The sequence below is a fragment of the Strix uralensis genome, chromosome 4 (genome assembly GCF_047716275.1).
Source record: "Strix uralensis isolate ZFMK-TIS-50842 chromosome 4, bStrUra1, whole genome shotgun sequence".
Lineage (NCBI taxonomy): Eukaryota > Metazoa > Chordata > Aves > Strigiformes > Strigidae > Strix > Strix uralensis.
Genome location: NC_133975.1, coordinates 59,303,666 through 59,323,765, shown reverse-complemented (window position 1 = coordinate 59,323,765; position 20,100 = coordinate 59,303,666). Strand labels below are relative to the sequence as shown.

Sequence of the window (20,100 nt, the reverse complement as noted above, 5' to 3'; positions counted from 1 at the left end):
TAACATCACTTATACTGATACCATTGCACCCTCCAAATATTGCCCTTCTTTGGCTGGAACAATCACAAGTGTCTTCAGCTGAATATGCCTTCCTCCTTGGAAAAAGAGCAGAGCAGCAACCATTTTCTTCTAATGTTCTACTAACAACTCAACATAAGAATTGAATCAATAGTATTCAAATTGATAACATGAACCCATCACACTGTTCTTAATTATGACCTGGATGTCATCATTGTTATGCTCCGTTATCATTAAGAGCGCACTAAACTATTTTCACAGTATTCTAGCTTTATGATTTAATTACTTTAATAAAACTCAGAATTATATGGCACTAATTTTTTTTCTGCCTGGTTACAACATGAATTATAATCGTAAAGGAAAAGTTACAAAAGTCTGCTATCCCAAATACTCAAAGCTAGCACACACAAATAGGAGTAGTACACCAGCACAAGGTATATGGCATTACTTCCATCTATCAACAAGGGTAGAAGCCTAATGTTCAATCTCAAAAAGCTTTTTACACTGTTACCACTTGTATACAGATTATAAAGACTTTTCTTTAAGTTAGAGGAAAAAAGATTACCATCCAAGAAACTAAGGTGATGAGAAACATCAAACTCACAAAACCAGGCCATTCCGACAAAATATAGACATAATCCTTGCAACCAAGAACGTAACGTTTCAGTCAATCAGAACAAATTGCTTCTTTAAAAAAAAAAACCAACAACAAACTTTTAAGGTTCCCTACAAAGCAAGCAGGTTAAAACTGAACCTATGTGCCTGACCATAGACACATACCTTAGAAGGAGAAAAAAAGCAGCACACATTAATTTATTATCTTAAAAAGCACACTCAGTACCTTTCAATATTTACTTTACTACCTTACCTGTAAGAGTTCTGTATAGGTAAAATGAGAAACAAGATAAACACTGTTTAATGTAACAATACAACTGGCATCTAGTTGCTTAATGTAAGCAATTATCAGTCTAAGTTCTAGAGCTGGTTATCCTCAGTTAAGAGTTTAATATTTTCATTTGCAGTAGGTTTTAAAGTTATGGGAGTCTTGCAAGTTGTGAATATTACCTTGTTAGATACATAAAACATCTGATATTAATATGACAAAAAGAAAAAAAAGACTGTTTCTGACCACTACTGAACTCCTTTTTGTTTACTGTACTAACAACAGCTGGGAAATTTCTAGTTAACTTGATACATGATGAGTCAGAGTGACGGTTTGTCTTGAAGGAAAAAAAAAGTTTCAGGGGATGGAAATACGGAACAAGACTTGAGTAGGAAGAGAACAAGATACTGGTGTAAAGCTAAAGCCAACCTGCTTCCTCATCCTCCTCATCCTCTTCCTCATCATCTGAACTTGATGACAAGGGAGCTGGTGCAGAGCTAGCTTGATTATTAACATATCCACCATACTGCATGCCTGTGAAGTGGAAAGCACAAACATAAGAGTCAGACAGACAGGAAAGATGAGAAACAAAAGTCACAAATCATTGCATTAAAAGTGAGAGAAATTAGCCATTCTGGAGAAAATCCCAACATGCAAAAAATTAAATCTACAACCCTAGTCTCCAGAACTATAGTTCATATATGAACTATATGAGCAGTACAGCAGAAGCAGTTTTTAGTGGGCTAGTTTAGCAGAGTATTAGTAGCACATGGAAGTTAGCAGGGAATTTTATACATATGTGTGTGTGTGTGCACACACGTGTATATCAGGAAGTTACACAGAGACTTTCTATATACGTATTTAATATCAGTTTGTCCACTGGAATACTTTCATAAGTTAATATATAGAAATAAATTTGTCTTTACCAGACAAATTCTAATAGTGTTATGAAAACATTAATATTAAATGTTTGCTTGGCGCACCTGCCCCTTTTAAGACAGGAATAAATCACAATGGAATTCTGAACACTGTCGGAAATTAATGAAATATACTGCTGCTGCAACATGCGAGAGTCCAAACATATACCTCAGCAACACAATCAATGAAATTTAAGCTAGGTAAACCCAAAAACTTGGTTACTCTGATTTTTAAATTAGTGCCTAAATTCAGGCTCATGGACCCATATTTAAGCACCTATCCACTTTTAAGATCTGGTGACAACAGAACAGCTGTTACCACCATCACCTCCAAACCATAATCTATAAGGTTTTTTAGTAGTGGGTTTTTTTGGTAGTTTTCTTTGTTGCTGTTTCATTTTGTTTGTTTTTTACAATACCTACTCTAAACATATGTGAACAATACACAAAAGCAACATATACATATACCATCTTAAAACAGAGTAAAGCATGCAGCAATGGCCTATAATTTATCTCCTACATCACTCATTATTGATGCAATTTTAGCACCTCCAAAAAATCTCAAGTTTCTCTTGTCACGTGGCAGGGTTAGCAAGGATTTTAAATGTGCTTGTAGTCAGGCAGAGACATCCCAAATACATGCAAGTGACCACTCTTTCTTTTAGCAATCCAATGGATTGCTATAGCAAGAAAATATCCTAATTCTTCAAAATTTTTCAGACTCGAGAATTTGGAATTTTTTTTTCCCCTGTAGAAGCACTGTGGCACTATTGGTGTTCTTTATTTTAACATTATAAAGCACTACAGAAGTGCTGTATATTATGCACAATCTGAAACCATCATGATTATTAATAATCCCCCTATCCACAACTTCAATCAACTTTATCAATCTTTAACTATGGGCTAAAAATGCTGTTAGTTTCATAGCTTTTTAAAAAAGGGTTAGCAAATGAACCCAAGAGGACCTCTTCAATTTCACTCAAGAAAAAACAACAGAATCAAGGTAAAGAGTATCTACTGAAACAGTGGAAGTAAAAAGAAAACAGAGAAAAAAATATCACAACATTCTTGAGAAGCTGAACTTTCACACAGAGGTTAGTGCAAGAAGAGACTGACATGATTTCACTTTACCTAGTGCATTAATACTCCTACAACCCCAATCAATATATATTCTCCACAATACAAGTAGGCAATACATGAAGGCAAAATCAACTCAAGTGCAACTGAGGTACAATGCTTTGGGTTTTCTATACTGCTAAAACACAGGACTAACTCAAGTGATTTATAGTCCCATCTTTTATGAAGGCTACTGGATGCACTTGATAAAGAGGATATAGGAAAACCATTCTCTGTGCAAAACCAGATTACAGCCAAGGAGACTATGTCTTTTCTCAGGCCTGGGAGATCTACCGAAGAATAAGACAGAACAACTGCATTATTGTGAAGGAGAAAAACCAAAATAATTAACATGCAAGTAAAAGTGAAAAAAAGTCAGGATGACAAGAAGAGATAAAGCGTAACACAGAAAGCCAAAGTAAAAGAAGATAGGCACAATGTGAGTGTGAAGACAGATCTCTAACAAATACCATGTACACAGATAGGAAAAGGGCATGCCAATGCAAAAATTCCAAGCATGGGCAGACGAGAGAAAAAGACTGAATGGGTCATTCTACTAATGCTACTTTGGAGTCTCTGGAATGTTTTCTGGAAAACAAACAAACTTCTATTGCTAACCCCTCCCCGCCTTTTCCAGCCACTGGTCACATATATAAAGGATGCATGAGTTCAGAAAGAATACAGAAAAAGAGATTAAAAAATATGCTAGTGACACAGAAGTTTAGGAATCATGAACTATGTCACTATGAATCCTCTGGAGGGCTAGTTTGACTCCTACCAGCCTTACAAATTTGCATAATTTTTTATTTTCATTGCCAGCAGTACCACAGATTTCTGTCTTTAGGCTACTCCTGTGTTGTGCTAGTACAACTGTGCAGCCACCAAAACAATTTGAGAACTGATATAGCTGAAAAAGAACCTAGTTTAAAAAGTCATTCTCGGGTGTAAAAGCCTCCTGTTCTGGTTCACTGCCCAGCAATGCCACCCATAGGACAGCACAGGGGAGAAAGCAGCAACTGAAGGGCACAAGTGGGTGGCTGAAGACAACAGTTCCAAGTGCCACCATGTGCCTAATCATGATTTCTGTTGTGACAACTCAGTTCTGCTTAGTATCTTTTACAGAGTTGCTATTAATGTTAAAGTTTCCCACTATTATAACTGCAAAAGCTTATTTTGAAATAATTATTTGAGTGAGATTACTTCATAGGTCTGGTGTAAAATGCAACCACGTAATTTAAATCCTCACAAATTTCTTGGACTGGAAATTTCTAAACCCTGCTACCAGTGTACCTGTAATAGTAATGTCGCACTCTAAGGCTTTATTCCGCTGTATTTTACAGATGCCTAGACATGTAGGTGGGAGGACAAAAAGGATAAACCGGGATAAGAACTCATTTGTCTATGAAATAAACCAACTATTTAGGCATTTTAAGTACAATCACCCATACCATGAAAAACTTTAAAACATAAGAGCACTCATTTTATGTGGCTTAAGTTTCATAATGGACGTCCCAACCAAAAATGAAAATGAAAATGAAATAAGCACATGCAAAAATAAAATACATTCTGAAGTTCTTTAACTGACTCTCTACCCACAACCCTCATATTTTCAATGAATTTACTACAGCATTAAGATCTTAATATTACAAATAGTAGTTCTTACAAAGTGAACACTCCTCCATTCTTAAACTATTTGCTTTAAATTATTTTCATTTACTCATCAGCTCCTCTCATCAACACAAAACCTACGGAAGTCTACAAATAACATCCAGACAGGACACTCAAAGTTCATCTCTAGGATGCCAATTTCAAGTAGATTAGTTTATCTGCATTAAATTCATACGGATATTTATGTGAGATTAAACAGGTTTTAAAACATTTTAAGTTTTTTTGTCCTGTTAGAACTTAGCCAAGTAAACAATTAGAATATTTTAATTCTGTACAGGAATGCCTACACAGGAGCCTAAAACAATGAAATCCCCTTTAAAAATTAATTCAAACTGGTTTTCCAGAATGCTTTCATGTAGACAACACTACTCTATAGTAAGAAAAAAAAATCAGACCATTTAATCTCTGCATGAGAAACACACTTGCAATTCTAACAAGCCAAATATTCAGTAGACATGTTCTACTTTTTCGGTAGGTTAATTTCTACAAATAAAGTTATCATGCTTAATTGTTGATAAAAAGGTATTGCAACATATAATGACATGCATACGGATTTCTTATTTATTAATGTAAATACAGCTAGATCAATGCAAAGTCATGATGACTGATCTTTATATTCCTGACATAGGTGTATCGTTGGTTTTAAAGTGTGTTCATTCAGCTACATATTGCATTAACCTTCACTTATATGGAAGTATTTGAATTCAGTGAGGAGTTCAGCAATCGCAGTGATTTGTATCTAACGTACCAAGTGTTCACACATTTTATAGGAATCACTGCAAGAACATACATATTATACATCAAGGCAAGCGCAGTTGAACAGCTAAAATCTTTTTCTCATTAGAAGCACGGTTATGCAATTTCTTTGGAAGATGAAGCAACAGTTTTTTCCAGCAAGCATACCTACAGTACAAAATCTACCCAAAATCAACTATAAAACTGTGCAAGAACCAAGCACAGTTTCAAAAATTGATTTATCATTTTCCTTAAAAAGATACACTGTACATAGGACTTTATAGCAATGAAGAATTATCTTTTTGCCTGTAAGATATACAGAGCTGATTCACAGACAAGTTACTACTTTACATTCTCCACTCTACCAGAAAAAGAAGTGGATGGAGGAAATGGGGAAATTTAGACATTTATGTTAGGAGGATTTTGAAATTTAAGAATAAAAAACATGCCGTGACAGTCACACACCATGCTTTTAGGAATTATTTTGAACATTAGACATATAACATTTTTATGGACAAAAGCAATGCCTACTTCCACCTCACACACTGAGTTCTTTTTCCATAAGAATGTAAAATTCTGAAATTACCAAGAGAAAACACAGCCAAAAAAAATTAAAATCAGCACAGTAAATTAGATTTGGAGTACTAGATACAGAAACAGGTAACAGTCAAGAGGCAAGTCAAAACATCAGGGCAGAATTCACATGGCTGAAGAAGGCTCAAGACCCTAGTTCTTTGTCAAGAGCCTACCAACATCAGAATAGGAAGGAGTTTTTACAAGAACTCTTGCAGAAGCTTTCAATGGGAGCTTACAGCTAGGGAATAAGAAAACAATTCTATCAGTTTGAACTTAATACTCAAACACACTTTGTTTCCTCATGCAAACTGCTAGTTTACACCTGATTTTTCAATATAGACTGATTACAAAAGCTACTTTTAAGACCTTCTTCCAAGTTAGTGAGCAGCTTTTTAGAATAAGGGAACTAAAAGAAGGGCTTTTTGAGGAAGAGACATGTTAAGACTGCCAACAAGACAAACAAGCCAAAGATGACATACAGCCAAAGGAAATCAAACAGAATTGCTATGGGAAGCTAGAACCAAGGTGCTATAAAATGAGAACACTAAAGGAGACTAATGAGATGCAAGAGATGTACTCCAGTCAAACACAGAAGAGCAGCAGTAAAGCTTCCAGAATTCATGTGCACATGTGGAACAGGGCAGAAGTCTGTACTGTAACTTCCCATTCCCTTTTAGTACCTTCCTGAAGGGCCAACTCTGGTGACTGTGTAACAGAGGGCGAAGATCGTGGCTGTGAAGAAAGGCTTGGAGCAGGTGTCCTTACAGAGGAGATCACAGCAGAGGAAACAGCTGTTCCAGCCCCAGGTTTGGTAAACAGAACACTCTGGCTCACAGGGTGCACAGGCTGTGAAGAACCAATGCCACCTGAAAACAAAGCAGAAAAGCACGAACACTTTGTATTTGCACAGACGATTAGACAATGCAAGCAATTACATTTGATTTCACAGTAACTACAAAAACAATACAGTACTTCAAAAAGACATGCCTTCAAACAAGTATAAATGGAAAAGTTGGTTGGTTTTCAAATTAAATACCTGTAATGTTAAAACTCCATTAAAATTAACAAATTGTTCTAACAACTAACAGCAAAAAGGGAAGCATGATGTAGTAAGATCAAGACCAAGCAGAAGCTAAATTGATCCCTTTTTGATCCATCCCCACAACTCCATGCTTTCACAGGTTCCTCTTCCCATATAAGAGGAACACAGTCCATGTCGGAGAGCTCCCTCTCAATATTCCTCCCACAGGCAGGAAACCTGAAAGCCAGTTGTGTAGCAGACCAGTACTCTGCCTCAGTCACAGGGCTGGCACTTTGCAATTTTGGTACTCAATTATGAAACCCATATTCCAAGCAATCTGTTTCAATCAACCCTGAGCATTCTGCAGAACTTCTGATGTGTTTTAAACATCTGGACTAGATATAATCTGCTTAAAAAAGTCAGATTAGTGCTTTGAGAGATTTAACACAGTCCAGTTGAAATTCCTATCAGAGAAGGACAGTGTAACTTCAATTAAGTTAGCTTTTAAGAGGGTCACTCTTTGGTTGAGAAAATTCATCATCTTTCTAAAAAACCAGACAGAACAAGCTGTTAAAAATAAGAATAGAAAGGAATTGGTTTGACCAATACTACTCAGTAAACAAACACAGATATTAAGCAAGAACAAATTCACTGTTTGTATTTGTAGAGTACTTAAGTTACAGACTTCACTAGAGGAAGCACATGTAATATTAACTTTGCTTCCTTTGCACATACAGCAGTGTAGTTCATACAGTCCCTGACTTTTCCTTAAATCATGGAGTTGATATCTGAAAGGACTTTATAGGGAAGTTGAGGCTTCTTGTGGAGGGGGAAGAAGACATGGCTTAAACTGATCCTTCTGTTTTTCTAATTTACCATCAAAATTAACAGCATACATTTTCACCACCGCAATGGAACTTTTATTTATTATGCGGTTTTCATATATAATGTTAAGCATACACATTGGCTTTTTTCACAAGTGTTATCAAAATTAAAATATGTATTTTCCCAAGTACATACACACAGCATTTTCTATTGAAATGCATTTGCTATAACCTCTGCTTCTACAGACTCCCCACGGAAGCATCAGCACCTGTCAGCAGAAATGTTCGTGTTCAGGTAGCTACACAGCTTCCTCAAGCAAGATATGCAAGACAACAAGGGAAGTTCTTTGTGACATTAGTATGCTCTCCAAGGTTTTGTAGCAGAGAGAGTTGTTTATGGGGTTACGGTATTTTCCACACTTCAAGTCTACACTGCTGTAGAGCATGCTTAATGCTATAATGTCAGTGTCACATGTTCAAAGCCAAAACCAATTTACACCCAGATTAGCTGAAGTTTTAATACACTCCTGCCAAGTACCAGTATCTGTTCTCAAACAAAAGTTATTCAAAATATCCTTCAAAGTTACGTGGATCCTTTACATGTATTGTAAGAAAACATTTTTAAACCCTGAGCAAAAAAGTAACATAATTTTTTATTTCTATAAGAACCCAACCTGCAAAATTACATGTTAAAACTTTATTTGGTGACTTTGGAAGGTTTTGAAAAGCTGTAAGTAACCAAGACCAAAGGAAACACTTGGAGAAAGTTAAACTTTGAAAATATATCATTAGTAACGTATCATCACATGAGACAATCTAAAGTTAAGGTAATTACGCTATCACTTAATTTTTTTTTTCCTCTGGCCAGTAAGAAGTTGCACCATGTTCTGATCAGTTTAGGACAGCATACTTTAGCTCAAGACAAAGCTGGACTGAACACTAGTTTAGAGTACAAGTTTCCCCATCAGCTTATCCAGGACAAGCCCAATCAGGCCATACAACATTCCCACCAGCTGATGTCATGAGAAGCCAAGAGTTTTGTCAGGCTGCAATAAATACAAAACACAATCTCAACGACACAGTATTTTCTGTTTTTTATCTTCCACTCTTCTCACCTTTCAACCATGAACATCTCTTTCACCAAAAATGACCAAGTATACCACTTGGTTACAAAAGCCACGTACCAATAAGGATCTACAGCTAAAAGGTATGTTACAGAACGAATCTGCAGAGCTGTGCAAATTAGCAGTGTAATTCATCATTTTTCCTATACACTATCACTTAAAAGTTTTTATTTAATTTCCAACCTGAGACCTTCAGGTAGTAGTTAAAAAGTGTATCATCACAGCATTTTCTCACATTTTCAGAATAGATGCAAGAACCATCCCTTTTGAGTTGCTACAGCTGTGATCTGGATTTCCTGCCCCCCAACATGCAATTTCTGCTGAGAGATTTACCACCATCTCCCTGCAGCTTGGTTTTTGAACAGCATCCTATCTCCCTGACTTTATCTCAGCTGCAGTCCTTCCCCTTTTTCCAGCCATACCTATATTAGCAGATTTACAGGATTACAGCCTACATTCCCATGGAACTGGGGCAGCAAGGACTTTACATCCTGATCTGACATAAGGGGAAGTATGTGCATGAGATAAAGAAATTAAAGTGTCTCTTGCTCAAGCAGACCGTCTGCGATTACAGGACAGTAGACAAGATCCAGGAAGCAAAGAAACGCACACCATATACCCACAGAAGGAGCTCTCTATCCCCCTCTCCTCATGGAGCCAGGGAGGAATCCAGTAAAATTTGGGCATTCTGGCTGACATCCACACTGACTGGAAAGCACCAAGAAAAATCAGAGTGCACTGATTTCAGCTGAAATAAGCTGGAAAAACATTAAGGAAAGCTACTGACCCAGAAAGAGAAAAAGCCTAAACAATACAAAGTGTGTTATCTACATAGCATAACACTGTTTCTGGGCAGATTTATACCAACACTGTTCTGCTGAAATACAGAATTTAGAACTAGAAGAGGGCGTTTTTGCTAGATGAAACTAGTTTAAACCAGCAAGTAGAAAAATCTCAAATTACATGCTTCTACTTTATTTATACTTCCTAAAGCAAAGAAAATTACTCTCACTGTCTGCTATTCATCAAAATAAGTCAACTTCCAGCAAAAGATTCCTCTTAAAATAAGTTTCTTTTCTTCTGGTGAAATCTCAGCAAGCTTCACTGAAAATACTTCAGTGATTTCAGAGAGTGGCTGCCAAAGTTTTAGAAAAATATTCTGTTGCAATTCTGTGTCCTTAGTCCCTGACATACATCAACTCAGGGGTTTGATCTTAATAGATTCAGCATTTTGGGGGCTTTCCAAGGCCCTACACAACCTAGTTTCTCTAAAAATCCAACTGAAAGTCCAACACTTAGAACTTTTCTGATTCAAGTAGAAAACAATTCAGAAATCACCAAACTTCTGAAAAGCCTAAGTTTCCTAAATCCTGTTTAAACACACAGATTTTATTAAAAACATGGCATTCTTCTATATGAAGAATGTTTCATTTTCACCACTGAGAGCTTGCAGTGTTCACTGACTGCACAAAACTGCTACTGAAAAATACATTAAGACAGCAGTATCCTGAGTGACAGTCTTTCTAAGATTTGCTTATTCATAATTTAAGGATTGTAAGGGGTCTTTCTTCACAACACAGCAGCAATGACAGCAAACTGTCTTACTGGCACTCTAATAGTAGGATACTGTATCAAAATTACCTGAACAGTCACAGAAAGCACACTTAGGAATTTCAGTATATCTTAAATTGTTTTTCAAGCAATTTTACTAAAATGCACAGAACAGACTGCAACTGCTTTCCATCATCATTTCCTTCCTGGAGAACAGCAGGGAAGATTAAATATTCAGAAAAAATCCTTCTTACGAATCATTCATCATTAAGAAAATTCCTTATGTGCTGCACTCAGACACTTTCCAAGGATGTACAAGAACTGGCAAATAATTTTCAAGATCCAACTCCTTTTTTTTAAAGGCTGCAAACAATTAGAATACTATAGATAAAATGACTCCATCTGAGAACAGTAAGGCTGCACTGGGGAACTTAGAAAGCCTATCAGTGTTCCAGAAAGTAAATCAATTATGCCAGGACCAAACAACTATTTTCCATCTTTTACAAGCCAGGTGTTGTAGCAATTGAGTTTTTAATATATTTTAGCCAAAGATGTTGAATTTCAGACTTAAAAAAAAATCAGATATTATTGGAGACAGTTTAGCCCCATACTTCAAAAATGGTTAAGTCTTTAGAATTTAATAATAAAACAACCCAGGTCTTCCTCCAGACTAGCTACCGGTTGTTATCTTTATTTGCTCTTTCCTAGTCAGTAAATACAGAATCATGTGTGTGCTGAAGTTGAACCAGGATTCACAGGGAAGAGAAAATAGTTATTCTCCAAATAAATCAGTTCCACAATTCAGTCTACTGTGCAACAAAGCACCCAGGCATGCTTACCTCAGCAGCTCTACAAGCTCAGAGTTTGAATGTGATTTAAGTAATTATGCCTACAGTTGGGCAAACAAACCAAGTACTGCAATATTATTCAAATGTAACAGAAACAGTGGATCAGTGTCTATTTCTGTAATTGCAAAGTGTATACCTATTACACACCACTACCACAGCCAGTTCTATCGTCAGCTCTTTGAAATTCAAGCATAATATTACTACTTTCTCTTGAGGCCATGTATTAACTCAATCAGTCCCTTAAGAACAACACTGAATGGTTCAGAAATAAGACTATCCACTGCTCATATTGCCCTTCATGGTCTGGTCAGCTCCACTGTTTCACCTTTAAAACAGCTGTTCCTTATAAAAAACATTGTATGAACAAATCGGATTTCAAGACACCTCCAAAAGAAATAAGATTACCAGGCATTTAAATTAAAAACTTCTATAAATAAAACACTAACAGTCTGAACAAACAGTAAGTCATTTTCATACAACTACTGCAAGTCTTACTATTCTGGAATAGTACCTGCATTCTGTCAAGTCCAGCTGCAGATTCTGCGCTCAACAGAATCAATTTTTTCGGCCAGAGTTTTAAGCTTTTAGGCCTTGAAAGAATTCATTTTTATGCTCAATTGTGAAATAGTATTAACTTCCAAAGCTTTTTAAGGAGCTCCCTAATTTTTGTCTTGAAACCATATTTTGTTTCATGTTTTTGAAATATTACAGAAAATTGCACAGAGCACCTTGTAGAGACAGAATGCAAATCTACTAATATTCAAAGTACTAAAACCAAGCTGAAGGATGACACTCTACATCCTAGAAAAAAGGAGGGAAAAAAGTAATATTGAAACTGAATTCAACCTTGATATGGATCGGATGAGTGTGATTTAAGCTTAGCTGGTTTTCCCAGGCAAAGCTTTACCATCATCAAAACCATGTTTTTTCATAAGTCCTTGGTCTTAGAAAACCTCAGCTACAAGGACTCCTAGAACAATTGCAATGTTAAACTATAATCTGAAATATCTGTCATAAAAAAGGAAACATTCTACAGTTCTCTAATATCTGACATGACAGAAAAAGAAAACCATTAGTCTTGCACAGCTTACAAGTCAAAACTGCATGAAATCAGAAAATTACCAGTATAGAAAGAAAACCAGAATTTCCCTGCACACGCTAGTGCTCTCTTAGAGGGAGAGCAAGATACTTCAATGCGGAGGCACTCTCACGTCTCTAATCTCTTTCATTCTTCCTACCAAGTACTGTCTGGACTATGAACGTGTACTCAGTTTTCCCATGAAGTAGAAGCTGAAGCTACTAGTGAGGACTGAGTGCACTTGCCCTCAGCTGGCACCTTCACAACTCCATTCTCTATAGCTACGTCCATACTAAAAACATCAAGTTGTTGCTTACAAAAATCAGGTAAAACCATCAAAACTGCACTCCCATTTAAATGCTTAGCGAAAATCCCCAATTGCCTCCAAACCCAAGTAGGCTTCCACTTTTTCTGAGCTTTCTGAAGAGTGCATGTGTGTTCACTTACATCAAATTTAAAGTATCATCTTAAATCATGACTTTAAAAAAATTCTCTAGCAAGGAAACAAAAGAAGTATCTTTCCGATTAACAGACTTATTTCAGAAATTACACATTCCTTCAAAACTGCATTAAAAAATACCCTCCCAAGGCCACTAACATGAAACCATCCCCCAAATAGTGTTTTCTTCTGTATCTCAATAGAAACATGTCAAGTGATACAATTAGCTGCTATTGTGAGGACTGTGGTAACCAAATGAATGAATAAGGACAAGAATGAATAAGGACAGAATTAAAAATAACGATACAGAACTTCACATAGCAAACAAGTACAAACCAACAAAAGCACATGATTTCTGATGTTTCCCAGACACATCTGGAAATTCACTGTCCTTCAAATAATGCCATACCTGCATTTATTTGGTTGTTTACTTTAGCAACTGATCCAGTGAGATTCCTGCAAAGGTTGTCTTGAACAGATTGAGAAGATGAAACAGTTGATAATGTTGTATTATATCCCACGGGAACATGCTGTTGAAGTGAATGAGGTACTGATGTACTCTGGCTAGAAAACGTATTTGTCTCTTTGAACTGTCCAACAGCAGGTAGGCTCTGAGAGGTAAATGCCTGCCCATACACACTGCCAGCAGCCGCAGAATAGGAAACATTAGGATACACAGCACTAGAAACCACAGGCATGGTGTAATGATCAGAATTAAGGGGAAATCCCTGAGATGCAACTGAAGAGCTGACAGAAGTGCTGTAGTGATTACCAAATGCTGAATATGACTGCTGAGCACTCGTATGCAAGTAGGACGTGGATGATATTGCTCCTTGAATGGGTCCTTCAGCTGACCCCCCTGTATGGGGAGGAGTTTTGTTGTACAGCTGCTGTGATTCCTGTGTATTCAACACACTGGTACCCACAGGTGGTGTCATAACATTTTGTGCTGGTGCTGAATAGTAGGTAGGGTAGTAACTGGCTCTATACTGATTATCCAAGTGTGAAGCAGCAGCTTTATTGGGCACTTGGGAATAGTGTCCTGAGGGTGCACTATAGTTTGGGGGATGCGAGCCATAGCCAGAGGGTAACTGCATCCGACTCTGCACAGGACCTGAAACAAAAAAGAAAATGTCATGCGTTAAAGGTGCATCTGCTAGTAGTGCCAATGGACTCTGTACTTACTCAAACAACTGGTTTTTTTCTTGTTTCCTGTCACTATTCTTGAGGATGATCTCCATCAGCAGAAAGAGAACAAGCATAATGCATCCAAAATACAATATTTGAAGTAATTTTCAAACACGCAGAGAAGTAACAGAAAAATGGATTGCTTCCATTATTGAAAGAGGTTTCCATGCCAAGATTGTATGCCTCACATTTGTATTTTGAATATTTTTAAGAGTTTAAGGAGGTTAATATTTAAACAAATAGTGCAACAGTAAGCATCAAACTGATGTTTCTAAGTGTCTGAACATAACAGCATGCCTTAAAGAAGGTGACTGAAAATGGAAAATGAAAAGCTGCAGTCAAAACAATATGTCAATATATAAAAATGTAAGTACTCTTCTTTACAAGTCCTCAATACAGTGACCAAGACAAAGTGCTACAGGGCAGTTATCTTCTATGTTCTTTTGTCTTATGCTTTTATGAAACTACAGAGTATCTGACAAGGCACTTCATTTCTGTTTACTGCCTGATATTTACATCAAATATAAGAGATGCTGGTATCAGAAAAACTGGCCTCTGCTGTCACTGCAACTGGCTCCACAACATTAGAGGTTAATTGCATACTGGTCCAGCAGGGTCAAACAAGCACTTGTTTGCTAGAGACCAAATGTTAACTATGTCCAAGCTGTTTTTTTCAATGCCAACCGATCAATGGTAAATCTGAAAGTTCTTCCTCAAGTTCTTTTCCAGATACCTATTTTTATTTTCAAGTGAACCACAAATGCCTTTCCCTGGATAACTTCCTTTCTTAAAATTACCACACTCTACTGCTTACGTCACACTGAAAGACTATGGTGTCATTTCCCAAACGCTGCTGAATAGAAACACAAGCACAGCACTGCACCACTAGCTGTGATGATAATGAATTGTCGATTCCCCCCCCTTATATTTATAACGATTACAGAATGTAAGCATTGCTTCTCTTGTCTTGAACTTCTGAGAAGTTACTGTTCTCCAAGTAATACCCAGATGTTCTATGATTAACTTGCAAGGCAATTTTAATTAATTTGTTAACAGAATCCTGTAAGCAAGGAACATACTGTCCAAAACTGCTTTCTGATAAAATTAAAAATGCCTTTTCATAATTGACAACCCAGAAAGTTGAGTAGAAGAGAATGGAGCTGAAAAATGAACAAAAGTAACTTGGACTGCTGGCTCAAAAGACAGGCATTTTGGGAGAAAGCATAACGAGTTTAAAAAAAATTACATCCTGAGTTTTAAAGAGAGAGTGTGACTATGCTTCTGATTCACTGTTTTCCTGAAAAAGTGGGAACTGCTCATAGAGCTCTGTAGTTTGCTCTCCTTTAAAGGAAAATGATTTTGAGTTAGCAAGTCATTAACAACTACCTGAACTCTGGCAGACTTCTGATCTGTGTTATTAGTCTGAAAGAACAAACTCAAAAATACAGGGGTAACTTATGTTTGTCAAGGCTTATTGCTTTAAGCAGTTATGTCACTTAAGATGGCAAGAAAAAATGTTTTCTCTAAAGAGTCTGTCCATTTATTCTACTAAAATATGCAGAATAAACTAACTGAGCAGGTATAATTTAGAAACTGGTCTAGAAGCACCTGACTTCTAAATAAAAGGTGGTACATCAAGTCATCTACTGCAAAGTCTTGCAGTATCTAGCTCTGGTTTAAAAACATACACCATAAATAAAGACAGATTTAATTACCAATACAAGATATCAGTCTCTACATTATAGAATGCCCTGGTCATCTTTATTTACATTTTTAAGTAGAAACATCTGTAAGTTTCAAACTATACATGAGCACACAAGAGTATAAATCCCACAAAGACCTAAGACTGACACACCTGACATTTGAAAAATTATATTTTTTATTTCAAATTCCTGGTCCTTTAAAAGCAAGTTTTACCATTACATATGAAAGATTATCTGAAGTTTTTTGTCCATTTGGTTATAGAGAATGTGAGTAGAAAGTAATTTTTGTACTGCAATTAGTAGCTGAAGCTACTAATGATGACTAGATAATTGGACACTTTTCAACACTGGAAATCTTGGTACATGTTCAGTGTCATTTCAAAATCTGGTTAATTGCACAATCTGTCCTGATGTCTCAGGTACTCTACCTTCCTCCCCAGACATGTGACAAATCTCTCAAGAAAAACTCCAGGAGAGGAGTTGAAAACCTTAGCTGCACATAGAATGCGTTCTGTGAAAACACCATCTCTATAATAACAGCAATGAACCTCTCCTTCTACAGACAAATGAACACTTTGTAATATTATAAAGTATAACTACACAGACATTAACAGGTAAACCCCAAAAGCCTTACCACTTTTTAAGGGAGAAAAAAAGCCACCACAAAAACCGCCCAAAACCAGTGCTATGGCTATACCACTATGTGAATTAGTAAAGGTTTGCTTGCTAGTGTCACGTCAGTTTGGTTTTTACATCCATGCATTCTCTCACATGAATAATTTAGCCATCTGCCACGTACCCTACCTGTATGTAGCCTACCTGCCCTGCAACACCAACTTCCTTTCTAGCCAAGAACATCTGTTAGTTTTCTGTAACTTTTAACATCTCTTTAGCCACCTCCAGAAAAGACTCACTACAGCTCCCTTACAGGATGGACTGGTGCCTTGTTAACTGCTGGCAAACAAGCCAGCAAATCAAGCCACTGCTGAGCTCTTGCCATGGCTCAGTCATGGAATTAATGTCTAGTTCCTTCATTCACAGCTTCCGATTTTCATAAAATATTCAGGGATTTCGTATCTTCCAGACCTCTATCCTCTTTATCAAGTTTAATGAAAATATCCAAAAGATCTAAAGTCTGAGGAGGGATGAAAAACATGGCTAAATAACATCATAATGAAAATTATGGTCCCAAAATGCTAGTAGAGATACCAACGGTAATCTTACAAACCAGTTGTAGGCAACACTAGACAAAAATCTTCTGCAGAACCATGGGGATTCAATACAATTATCTTCTCAGCGTTACACTGCAATACATTAAATGGTTAGCACTGAAGTCCTCCATTGCTACTAGAAAAATACATCACCTTTTAGTGCTGATTTAACAAGCAACATTTTATTATGATGAAATTAGGAAACAAGTCCACTTAGATACAAAGCCACGTGCAAGACTACTACAATAAAAGCTCCTCAAACTTGAAAGACTTTATTCAAAAGAATTGTATTTTGAAGCCCCAGACTTATGAACAACACCCCACACAAGGGCTCTTGGTTTTGGTTTGGTGTTGGGTTTTTTTTGAAACACTTAATTTCAGTATAGGATCAAACAGAGCACTGTAAGAGAAGAAAAAAAAAAACCACACAAACAAGAAGGTTTTGTGTTGGTTTGTTGTTTTTTTTTAAAAAAAAAACACCTTAAATTATACTAAAACTAAAGTTTCCAAGGGTCTCAAATGGACTTGGTCATTGAACCATGCAAAACTTACTAAAAACAAAGCTTGACATCCTTTTTTAATATCACTGTACGTGCAACAGGTTGCTTGCTTTCTGCAAAAAACAGTCCCCGTTTCATCAGATCCCAGTACCTTCAAACTTTTACCTGAAAAATCCAAAGGATGCACTAGTGTCTTCTTTCATACAATATAGAAATAACTGTATTCACTTAAGTACCTTACATTTAAACTCCATTATACTGACACAAAATTAAATTTCGAAAGCAACAACAAATAGAAATTTAGTTTCTATCGGACAGAATGGAAATTTCCAGTACAGTCTTTTTCTGTTACTATTCCACTCTACTCCCCTTCTTATTACAATTAAGAAAAAAAAAAAAATCAGCCTCAAAAACCTGTTATAACTTCAGAAGATTAATATGAAAAGACGACAGACACACTAACCTAAACATTCTGGGATGCTAGTGCTAAATGCTGCAAAATGACAAATTCAGAGTTCTTGGCTACAAATCATCAAACACACACCACTGCAAGATATCTTAAGGAACACATAAGCCAAAGTTAAGTTGAGTAGTTAGCAAGTTATGCAATAAAAATTCCAGACTATTTCTGAACAGCATATACATTTCTCAGAATTAAAGAAAAAGTGTTTCGCAGAAAATAGATGGTCTACTACAAGGTTTTAAACAAGCTGTTTTTAAGAATATTAGCAGCAACATCAAGTTAATTATTTAAAATAACAAATAATAATGATGGCTCTCTAAAATTAGTGTTTCATTCAGGACAACGTATGATGTCAGTTTGTATTTGTTTCTGTGAAACTCACTTCCAGGTTACTGATGCTATAGTAGCTGTGTCCTGATAACGACAGGGTTGTTCTTTGTTAAAAACCATATAAGTTGGCATTTTCTGAATTTTGACAAAACTCAGCATTCCAATACTAAAGTTCAAACACGGGGCATTAGTATCTCCGTAAAATCTACAATTCAATTACCTTCCTTTTCATTCCCTTCGGTGACTTTTGCATTATCTGCAAACTGACTCAAAACCTACTTTATAGGCACGTAACTCCTTATTGCCTAGCTACCCCTTTGGATATGAGAAATATTTATTCATGAGTAAAAAATTTTGTAGGTCGTTACCCTGCATACTGATCTGTGCAGAAAAAACACCTGTGCACAAAACAGCCTGACTACAAAATAAAGGGTTTAACAGCAGGACCTAAAACTGTGCAAGCAAGAGACCCAGTTTAGATGTCAAATCATCATTAGATGGGGACAAAGATCATACAAGCATTCTGAAAAGTTAATGAGGTGTATTAATAAAGAACTGATTTTATAGCGCACCAATTTAAAAATGAGGAAGTGCACACTAATTATTTTAATTCACAGCACAGTTAGTCTCAATACCCCTTCCACCTGAAAAGCAAATCAGTTTTTTGTGACTTTGAACTATTTTACCTTTGGTTTTCGGTGACCCACGTTTCCCTGATCCAATCTTGCTTATTCAGCTCAAACCCCAAGATCCGGGGTGTGAATGCCTACCCATCTACCACTTTTAAGTTCATAAACAGTTACGAAGTAAGTCAGTCATCCACAAGCCGTGGTTTTCTGCCCGCGCTCTCCCGCTCGGCCGCCAGAGCCGAGGCCTGGAGGTGCTTTGGCCTCCTGAGCATTCCCGAAAGCACAAAGCAGGCGCCACAACGCCGAGCAGAACCTAACTGGGGAGGAAAGCAGTGGATACCCCCTCCCGCGCTCCTTCAGCGAGGCTGGCAGAGCCTGCGCCTTCTTAAAAGTTAACTCCGCACGTCGCGGCGGGGGCCCAGGCCGGGCCCTGCGCTCCCCCGGCGGCTCCGGCTGCCTTTCGGAGAAAGGGCTTTGGTACGTGCCGGCTCCGTCGCGGCCCACCGGGCCCTCCGCCGGCCCCGCGCCCACGCCACCCCCGCAGAGGCCACCCCGGCGACCCGCACCTCCCGCCACCCCAGGAGGAGGGAAAAACGAGCAACCCCCCCGGCACCCCCCGCCGGGCCCCCCAGCGAGGGAGCAGCGCAGCTCGTCCCGGGGACCCGGCGGGCGGCCTCTCCCCGCCACCGCCGCGGCCGCCAGCGCTAGGCCCCGCGCAGGCCCCTCACCGTTCTGGTAGCGAGGCGCGCCGCTCTGAGGGGCCGCGGCCTCCCGGGAGGCGCCGGGCCCGCCCGGGTAAACGGCGGCGGCACCGGCGGGCCCCGGCGGCAGCCCGGCGGGTGCGGACATGGCTTCTCGCAGCGCTTCCTCACTCCGGTCCGGTCCGGTCCGGTCCGGTCCGGTCCGCTCCTCCTCCTCCTTCTTCGTCTTCTTCGCCCCGACCGCAGCCGGGCGTCAAGGGTCGCCAACAGACGGGACCCAACGGGCGGGAGGCCGCGGCCGCCCCACGGGAGCGGGGAGGGCAGGAGCGCGCAGGCGGGCCCGAGCGCCCCTCCCGCCGCCCTACGGCCGCTGCCGCCGCCCACAGCGCCCCCTGGCGGCGCCTCCTTCCACGGCACGGCACCGCCCCGCCCGGCGTGAGGGAGGCCGGGAGGCACGTTCCGCCCCGCCCCGCCCGCCCAGGCCTCGATTCCCGCCGGGGTCCGTAGTCGCAGCCCGACTGAGCCCCGCGCCTCGCCGGGGAAGGGCTAACCTCGCCCGCTCCGTGCTGGGAACGGC

The 20,100-nt window shown here is 38.7% G+C and overlaps 1 protein-coding gene across 2 annotated transcripts in view; it reads right to left on the bottom strand.

Annotated features, from left to right (window-relative positions):
• Positions 1 to 19,888, bottom strand: part of SEC24B (SEC24 homolog B, COPII coat complex component) — a 47,895-nt gene extending 28,007 nt beyond the window's left edge. Inside the window, exons 1-4 of one of the 2 annotated variants that reach the window (XM_074866907.1) lie at positions 19,551 to 19,888; positions 13,208 to 13,912; positions 6,594 to 6,779; positions 1,331 to 1,435 (exon numbers count right to left, since the gene is read on the bottom strand). In XM_074866907.1, the coding sequence (XP_074723008.1) occupies positions 1,331 to 1,435; positions 6,594 to 6,779; positions 13,208 to 13,912; positions 19,551 to 19,671 (1,117 nt within the window). In that variant the 5' untranslated portion in view covers positions 19,672 to 19,888. The remainder of the gene's footprint in view (positions 1 to 1,330; positions 1,436 to 6,593; positions 6,780 to 13,207; positions 13,913 to 19,550) is intronic. The other variant, XM_074866908.1, reaches the window with a different exon arrangement.
• Between the last annotated feature and the right edge of the window lie 212 nt (positions 19,889 to 20,100).